The 10319-nt window shown below is 43.0% G+C and overlaps 1 protein-coding gene across 1 annotated transcript in view; it reads right to left on the reverse strand.

Annotated features, from left to right (window-relative positions):
- The window catches only part of LOC308688260 (Fc receptor-like protein 5), a 69614-nt gene extending 59813 nt beyond the window's left edge, over window positions 1-9801 (reverse strand). The window contains exons 1-2 of the mRNA XM_081361217.1: window positions 9769-9801; window positions 8728-8800 (exon numbers count right to left, since the gene is read on the reverse strand). Coding sequence (XP_081217343.1) covers window positions 8728-8800; window positions 9769-9783 — 88 coding nt within the window. The 5' untranslated portion in view covers window positions 9784-9801. The remainder of the gene's footprint in view (window positions 1-8727; window positions 8801-9768) is intronic.
- Window positions 9802-10319: the final 518 nt, after the last annotated feature.

A 10319-nucleotide genomic window follows, 5' to 3' on the forward strand; every position in this document is an offset into this window, starting at 1 on the left:
ACACCAGTCCTCAGGTCTTTACACTGGCTCCCAGTTAAATTTAGGATTGATTTTAAAGTATTATTACTGGTATATAAATCATTCAATGGCCTAGGACCTCAATACATTGCAGATATGCTCACTGAATATAAACCCAACAGATCACTCAGATCACTAGGATCACATCAGCTAGAAATACCAAGGGTTCACTCAAAGCATGGCGAGTCCGCTTTTAGCTATTATGCCAGCCGCAGCTGGAACCAGCTTCCAGAGGAGATCAGATGTGCTCCTACTGTAGTCACATTCAAATCCAGACTCAAAACACTTCTGTTTAGCTGTGCATTTACTGAATGAGCACTGTGCCAATGTTCGTCCGACTGTTTGTACTGTACTGTATTTTATTTTTTATTTTTCTAAAATGTTTTAATTATTCTTATTTCTTTTTATTATTTTAATTTCTTCTATGTAAAGCACTTGGAATTGCCATTGTGTATGAAATGTGCTATATAAATAAACTTGCCTTGTCTTGCCTTGCCTCCTCTTACAAACACACTCTTCCTCCTCTAACTCACACTCTTCCTCCTCTTATACTCACACTCTTCCTCCTCTTATACTCACACTCTTCCTCCTCTAACTCACACTCTTCCTCCTCTAACTCACACTCTCCCTCTTCTTATACTCACACTCTTCCTCCTCTTATACTCACACTCTTCCTCCTCTTATACTCATACTCTTCCTCCTCTAACTCATACTCTTCCTCCTCTTATACTCACACTCTTCCTCCTCTTATACTCATACTCTTCCTCCTCTTACACACACACACTCTTCCTCCTCTCATACTTATACTCTTCCTCTTCTAACTCACACTCTTCCTCCTCTAACTCACACTCTTCCTCCTCTAACTCATATTCTTCTTCCTCTAACTCATACTCTTCCTCCTTTTACACACACAATCTTCCTCCTCTTACACACACACTCTTTCTCCTCTATACTCTTCCTCTTCTAACTCACAATCTTCCTCTAACTCATACTATCCCTGCTCTAACTCACAATCTTCCTCCTCTAACTCACACTCATCCTCCTCTTATACTCATACTCTTCCTCCTCTTACACACACACACACACACACACTCTCTTCCTCATCTTACACTCATACTCTTCCTCCTCTAACTCACACTCTTCCTCCTCTAACTCACACTCTTCCTCCTCTTACTCACACACTCTTCCTCCTCTTACACATACAATCTTCCTCCTCTTACACACACACACACACACACACACACACACACACACACACACACACACACACACTCTTCCTCCTCTTATACTCATACTCTTCCTCCTCTTACACACACACACACACTCTTCCTCCTCTTATACTTATACTCTTCCTTCTCTTACACACACACTCTTCCTCCTCTTATACTCATTCTCTTCCTCCTCTTATACTCATACTCTTCCTCCTCTAACACACACTCTTCCTCCTCTTATACTCATACTCTTCCTCCTCTTATACACACACTCTTCCTCCTCTTATACTCACACTCTTCCTCCTCTAACTCACACTCTTCCTCCTTTAACTCACACTCTTCCTTCTCTTATACTCATACTCTTCCTCCTCTTATACTCATACTCTTCCTCATCTAACTCACACTCTTCATCCTCTAACTCACACTCTTCCTTCTCTTATACTCATCCTCTTCCTCCTCTTATACTCATACTCTTCCTCCTCTTATACTCACACACTCTTCCTCATCTAACTCATACTCTTCATCCTCTAACTCACACTCTTCCTTCTCTTATACTCATCCTCTTCCTCCACGTATACTCACACTCTTCCTCCTCTAATTCACACTCTTCCTCCTCTTATACTTATACTGTTCCTCCTCTAACTCACACTCTTCCTCTTATACTCACACACTTCCTCCTCTTATACACACACTCTTCCTCCTCTTATACACACACTCTTCCTCCTCTCCCTCTTATATTGTTTCCATCCATTATTGCTATCAACATTCAGTGCAACATTTTGAGTCAATTTAGGCACTTTAAACCATATATGTCTTGTATTTTGTACAGTTGGTTTTCTCTCATCATTAGAAATAAGTGTGAACAATTTTGAGTCGTTGTGTGTAAACGATGACAACTGTGTTGTAGTTGTGTTTGACTTTAGCCTGCCTGTGTTAAGTGTTTTGAAACATAAGTGCATCACAGTGAGAAATGTGTTTTAATGAGTGAGAAAGTGTTTTGAGTTTTGCAAAAAGAGTGCATGAGATTTGCAAACAGCGTTTTAACGACCTGAACTTGTTTAATGTTTTACAGAAAGAATGATTTATTCGACAAATTGGTTTAGACTATTGAGAATGTGGTTCAGAGAAGTGGGTTTAGTGTTTTAGCAATTCAGAAACACTGTATATCCTTGAATATGACTAAATATATATTTAACATATATACATTCACTTACGAGAACAAGAGCAAAAAATATTCACGATCTAGTGCTAGGGCAGGGCTGCAAACTGTCACACATTCAGCCTGAGACTCTGATACTCATACTCTTCCTCCTCTTACACACATACTCTTCCTCCTTTCACACACAAAATCTTCCTCCTCTTACACACACACACACACACACACACACACACACACACACACACACACACACACACTCTTCCTCCTCTTATACTCATACACTTCCTCTTCTAACTCACACTCTTCCTCCTCATACTCATACTCTTCCTTCTCTTACACACACACGCACACACACACACTTCCTCCTCTTACACTCACACTCTTCCTACTCTAACTCACAATCTTCCTCCTCTTATACTCATACTCTTCCTCCTCTTACACACACACTCTTCCTCTTCTAACTCACACTCTTCCTACTCTAACTCATACTCTTCCTCCTCTTATACTCATACTCTTCCTCCTCTTACACACATACTCTTCCTCCTCTAACACATACACACACACACACACACACACACACACTTCCTCCTCTTATACTCATACACTTCCTCTTCTAACTCACACTCTTCCTCCTCTAACTCATACTCTTCCTCCTCTAACCCACACCCTTCCTCCTCTTATACTCATACTCTTCCTCCTCTTATACTCATAATCTTCCTCCATTTACACACACACACACACACTTTTCCTTCTCTTATACTCACACTCTTCCCCCTCTAACTAACACTCTTCTTCCTCTAACTCATACTCTTCCTCCTTTTACACACACAATCTTCCTCCTCTTACACACACACTCTTTCTCCTCTATACTCTTCCTCTTCTAACTCACAATCTTCCTCTAACTCATACTATTCCTGCTCTAACTCACACTCTTCCTCTTATACTCACACTCCTCCTCCTCTAACTCACACTCATCCTCCTCTTATACTCATACTCTTCCTCCTCTTACACACACACACACACACACTCTTCCTCCTCTAACTCACACTCTTCCTCCTCTTATACTTATACTCTTCCTTCACACACACACACACACACACACACACACACACACACACACACACACACACACACACTCTTCCTCCTCTTATACTCATACTCTTCCGCCTCTAACTCACAATCTTCATCCTCTTATACTCATACTCTTCCTCCTCTTATACTCATACTCTTCCTCCTCTTATACTCACACTCTTCCTCCTCTAACTCACACTCTTCCTCCTCTTTTATTTATACTCTTCCTCCTCTTACAAACATACTCTTCATCCTCTAACTCACACTCTGCCTCCTCTTACACACACTCTCTTCCGCCTCTTATACTAATACTCTTCCTTTTCTAACTCACACTCTTCCTCCTCTAACTCATACTCTTCCTCCTCTAACTCACACCCCCTTTCCTCTTATACTCATACTCTTCCTCCTCTTATACTCATAATCTTCCTCCATTTACACACACACACACACACTCTTCCTTCTCTTATACTCACACTCTTCCCCCTCTAACTCACACTCTTCTTCCTCTAACTCATACTCTTCCTCCTCTTATACTCACAATCTTCCTCCTCTAACTCATACTCTCATCATATAACTCACCCTCTTCCCCATCTAACTCTTACTCTTCCTCCTCTTACACACTTACTCTTCATTCTCTTATACTCATACTCTTCTTCCTCTAACTCACACTCTTCCTCCTCTAACTCATACTCTTCCTCCTCTTATACTCAAGTCTTCCTCCTCTTATACTCATACTCTTCCTCATCTTACACACACACTCTTCCTCTTCTAACTCACACTCTTCCTCCTCTAACTCACACTCTTCCCCATCTAACTCACAGTCTTCCTCCTCTTATACTCATACTCTTCCTCCTCTTATACTCATACTCTTCCTCCTCTAACTCACACTCTTCCTCCTCTTATACTCACACTCTTCCTTCTCTTATACTCATACTCTTCCTCCTCTTTTACTCATACTCTTCCTCCTCTTACACACATACTTGTCCTCCTCTTATACTCATATTCTTCCTCCTCTAACTCACACTCTTCCTCATCTAACTCATACTCTTCATCCTCTAACTCACACTCTTCCTTCTCTTATACTCATCCTCTTCCTCCTCTTATACTCATATTCTTCCTCCTCTAACTCACACTCTTCCTCTTATACTCACACACTTCCTCCTCTTATACACACACTCTTCCTTCTCTTATACTCACACTCTTCCTCCTCTTATACACACACTCTTCCTCCTCTTATACACACACTCTTCCTCCTCTCCCTCTTATATTGTTTCCATCCATTGTTGCTATCAACATTCAATGCAACATTTTGAGCCAATTTAGGCACTTTAAACTGTCTTGTATTTTGTACAGTTGGTTTCCTCTCATCATTAGAAATAAGTCTGAACAATTTTGAGTCGTTGTGTGTAAACGATGACAACTGTGTTGTAGTTATGTTTAACTTTAGCCTGCCTGTGTTTAGCGTTTTGAAACATTTAACATATATACATTCACTTACGAGAACAAGAGCAAAAAATATTCACGATCTAGAGCTAGGGCAGGGCTGTGAACTGTCACACATTCAGCCTGAGACTCTAATCGACACGTTTCACACACTCTCACGCCACACACACATTTTCTCACGCATAGAAAAATTGCACCAACACTGACCAGAGGTTTATAGTCCAGGGGTCAGAAAGTAAAAGTCCTGCCATATGTTTATTCCACCCATGAACTCAGCAAGAGCAAGCTGATTTAAATAATTAGTTCTCTCTCCTGCTGAATTAGCAAATCCAGGTGATTGGAACAAAATACTGAGGAGGACTTTTACTTTCTGAACCTGGACTTTACACCTCTGACACCAACAGACTAGACAGAGCTGGTTACTTTTAAAATGAAACAAATTCTTAGCCCTCAGATTCTGTACATTTTATTTCAAAATTAAAACAATAAATATCGTTTACATTCCGGGCCTGCTCAACCGTGCAGCCGACGAGCTCTCACAGCAGCAGGTGCTACCGGGAGAATGGCGACTCCATCCCCAGGTGGTCAAGCTGATTTTCAGGCGCTTCGGGGCCGCACAGGTAGATCTGTTTGCTGCCCCGGACATGTCTCACTGCCAGTTGTTCTATTCCCTGACCGAGGGGACCCTCAGCACGGATGCTCTGGCACACAGCTGGCCCCGGGGCCTACGCAAGTATGCGTTTCCCCCAGTGAGCCTTATTGCACAGACCTTGTGCAAAGTCAAGGAGGACGAGGAGCAGGTCTTGCTAGTTGCGCCGTATTGGCCCAACCGGACCTGGTTCCCAGAACTAGTACTCCTCGCGACAGCCCCTCCCTAGCCCACTCCTCTGAGAGAGGACCTGCTCTCTTAGAGACGGGGCACCACATGGCACCCACGTCCAGACCTCTGGAAACTCCATGTCTGGTCCCTGGACAGGACGCGGAGGTTCTAGGTGACCTACCACCCGTGGTAGTTACGAGGCGCCTCTATGCACTGAAGTGGAACCTTTTCGTTGACTGGTGTTCTTCTCACGAGGAGAACCCCCGATCTTGCTTGATCAGAGCCGTGCTTTCCTTCCTGCAAGAGGGGCTAGAGCGAAGGCTGTCTCCCTCCACCCTTAAAGTGTATGTTGCCGCGATTGCCGCACATCACCATAGAGTTGAAGGTACGTTTTTGAGAAAGCACGACTTGATCATCAGGTTCCTGAGGGGGATGAGGAGACTAAATCTGAGACCACATTTTTGAGCCCTTGCAATCAGCTGAGTTAAAAATCCTGTCCTGTAAGACAGTTCTCTTGGTTGCATTGGCCTCTATCAAGATGGTAGGGGACCTGCATGCATTTTCGATCGACGAATCATGCCTAGAATTTGGCCCGGATAACTCTCACGTGATCCTGAGACCCCGGCCCGGATATGTGCCCAAGGTTCCTACCACTCCCTTCCGGGACCAGGTAGTGAACCTGCAAGCACTGCCTTCGGAGGAGGCAGACCCAGCCCTGGCTTTTCTCTGTCCACTGGAACGGATACATGCGCTTTTTGCTCCAGTCGAGTTCCCCACTCAGGCGAACCCTGTGAGTTCCTCTGCACCCCTTCAGCAGTCGGACATTGCGGAGCATCCGACGCCAGGCCTAGTGCTTGTATGCTTGTGTAACTTGTGCTTGGCTGGGTTCCATATGTGGTGATCCCTGCGGCGATCCCATATGTGTATTCTTCTACGACCAGCTCCCTGCGGTGAGCCTGTGTCTTTCCCAGAGTCGCTCTGCCGTCACTGTCCGGTGCTGCCTCCCCCTTCTCAGGTGGAGCCACCGCAGTGACATTCCATATGTTGCACTGCCCCTATCCGGCCAGTCCATATGTGTATTCTCCACATGGTACCTCCCTTCGGGCAGGATGTGGCTTCCGCAGCGTCCCTCTCCCCTGGAAAGGCACGCTTTCCCAATGTTATCCAAGAGTTCCTCTGTGTGGGGTATAACAGAACAGCAGTTGAACTCCCTCTACGCAGGTCTTCCACCCCAGCCAGTTGGGGGTCTGAGAGTCTGCGTAGGGCGCTGGATGTGGCAGCAACCGGGGCGTTTTCCATGGCATCCCAATTACATTGTCACGTCAACGTTACATCGAACGTGAGCGGCTGAAAGGGAACGTTTCGGTTACTATTGTAACCCTCGTTCCCTGAAGGAGGGAATGGGAGACGTAACGTCCCGTCGCCACCTTTGCTGACCATCGCTGCAATGGCCGTCACAATCTCGGCTCCTCAGCGAAAAACAATGTGTGCGTGCACCTGCTTCCTGTTTATACCCGCGCTGCGGGGCAGGTCACGTGACGCATTTCACGCACGTCAATGTTCATTGGCTCGTTCTGTAGACACACGAAGATGATAGGGCTCCCTGAAGTGATCCCAATTACATTGTCATGTCGACGTTACATCTCCCATTCCCTCCTTCAGGGAACGAGGATTACATTAGTAACCGAGACGTTTTGTTCAATCAAATGCTCTGAACTTTGAGAAAGTCCCTTCCCCTAAACCATGTGACACTGACTAGCAAGTAGCAAAAGACTATTGAACATTTCTAAAAGGGACAAGCGTTTGACATGTTCAACACAAACTTCCTGTTTCAGAGAGAAATATGTGAGTACAGGATGGAAGAAAGTGCTGTATGAAGGTAATATGATGCCATAAAGAATCTCATGCACAGGGTAAGATTTGTGAAAGTGTACATAAGATTGCAAGCATAAATTAAATTTGCATGTGCAAGACAAGATTTGTAAAGGTGTAAATCACCTAAAAAACAGCCATCTAGTGGTTACACGATGGCATTGCTGGTGATAAATGGTGCATAATTTAGAGATGCTCTTAAAATGAACGTTAAAGGGAAAAATATTATTGTAACTCATTTTAGTAAAATAATAATAGTAATTCTGCAATCCTCCCAATCAGTAGACAGGTGAAATTATGCATGCAGTAGTGCAGATACTAGATTTTCTTTCTTAACACACCAGCTCGAAATTCAGTATGGACTCATATAGTCAGCCTAATGGTGCACAGGCTATTAAGCAATCATGATCTATTTGTTTATCTATTTATTTAACATGTATGTGTGCATTGAAAGTATCATTTTTGCAACGAGAACGTTTCTGAGCCAAATGAAGATAAAGATGTGTTCTGGTGACTGGCGTGTTTATTGAACCAGTCAGATAAGAGTAAACCTAGAGTCAGCGAGAAGCTCATCTGATTGGCTACACGAAGAAGGTGGACCCGCCTTCCTCTTCATGCTTGCAAAACTCAATGAGTGAGAGAATCGTGCCAAAACTGGAAGCTCAGGTAAAAGAAAGACTTAACTGTACAAATCGGGTTATTTCTGAACTTTTTTGCCCCATGCACACAACAAGTCATAAAGACATTTGCAACAGCTTATTTTTTTTTTTACACAAAGTTTGATTTTACACAATTAATCTGTTTTGCAGTTCCTTGCTTTCGGTTGCAAATTGCTGTTCACAGGCCTGCAATACTTTTGGCCATATTTGTGCGCAAAAACTGTGCCAAAAGTGTAAGCGCGGAAAAATGGAAGTCAGAAGAATGCAGATCCTATTTATTTTGCGTTAGCATGAAGCTGCAGCTTCACAATACATGAATTACACTTACGAATAACAGTTAAATGTAAAACTGCAAATATTATTTTCTTAGACTTGAAAGGCGATTTCACAAATCTTACCTGGCGCATGTGATTCTTTATGGCATAATATTACCTTCAAAGAGGTGTTTCTAATGTGAATGTAAGAGAGACTCACCGTGAATCATGAGCAGAAAGAAGATCAGAGGAAGAGGATTAGCCATTCTGACCCACATCAGCATAAAATATATCTATAATACAGCATTCAATTCAATTCACATTTGTCTGTATAGCGCTTTTCACAATGCACATCGTTTCAAAGCAGCTTTACAGAAAATACACGAGTCCACATTAGAGTTCTCAACGGGCCTGAAAATTACAACTCGACCCGACCCGGCCCGTGGCTTTTAAAGCCTGGACCCGATGTAACCCGACACATGAACATGAATTATCTGCCCGAACCCGGCCCGCGGCCCGACGATTACTTTTTTCTCTCTCTCATAAACGTATTATCATGACCAGCAGACGGGAATTCAAATCAACCTTTAATGTTCACGCCTTTTAACAATACAAAAAACTTTCCAGACCTCTGATTTTCCCACTCCTGTAGTAGCGACGGTGAATTCACGAATTCAACTCCATCTTCTTCTCTCCAGGCTAAAAGCGTGCACGCAGCGCCATCAGGTCTGCCCCCGTCCGCCCCTCGTCATGATGCATGTTGTACGCAGCAGCAGCCAGACTTTCTTTACGGTGAACAGCAGCGATGATTAATAAATGTTTTTTTTTTGTTTGTTTTGTTTTTTACTGAGCGGAAAAGATTAAGCCCGAGGTCCGACCCGACCCGAGTCATTTGCTTATATTTTCGACCCGAACCCGCGGGTCCCGTCGGGTTTGTCGGGCCGACCCGACCCATTGAGAACTCTAGTCCACATTACAATTTAGAGTGATCTGTTATCAGAGGAATCTGTCTAAGTTATGCATTTCAGAAATGTACATATACAAAATCACAGTTAGCTAAATAATGATTAATTTAAACAATGTAATAATTTAAGGCAGAAACAATGAGCTCATTGAAGTAATGAATACTTGCATTAATATATTCATCACTTAAACAAGTATATGTAAATCACCCTATTCTTAACATTTCTCATGTAAAGACACATATGTTATATGGGCAATAATCATCAGTTTCATTTAAGCAAGAGTGTGTTTGTCTTACCGTGTTGAAGCTCATCAGATCAACAGCAACCAAATGACTGACTGTTTTAACACAAGCACTTTAGATTTACAGTGAAGGACTTTGTGTGGTTAACACTGTTTATTAACGAACGCCCATTGACGTAAATATCACAGTCCCTCCCTCAACAAGAGAACAACATTACTGTACTAAAACTAACTAAAGAGAAATAATGATATTTTTCTGCAAGTTGAAGATGAATAATTGTGAAGATGAATGAAGGTGAGTGATTTACAGGTGAGGCTCATCAAGGTTGATGTCAGACACAGGAGATGGTGACCTCTGGTGGCAGTTTGAGGGATTAAACGAGCACATATGAGACAAGATGTGTCTGACTGCAGAACTATATACGTGACATAGAAATATTAAAACAACGACAGACACTGCGTTTCCCTCAATCTCTGTATTATGAGCGGGGAAAAGGAATAACAATTCCATGCCTGCCCCACCCCTTGCTGGAGTCCTTCGGTACTGCACAAAAACAAACTACATGAACCAATGAAATAACCAATCATAACAATAATATTCTCTTC

The sequence above is a fragment of the Scardinius erythrophthalmus genome (assembly GCF_964197995.2).
Source record: "Scardinius erythrophthalmus genome assembly, chromosome: 3".
Taxonomy (NCBI): Eukaryota; Metazoa; Chordata; class Actinopteri; order Cypriniformes; family Leuciscidae; genus Scardinius; species Scardinius erythrophthalmus.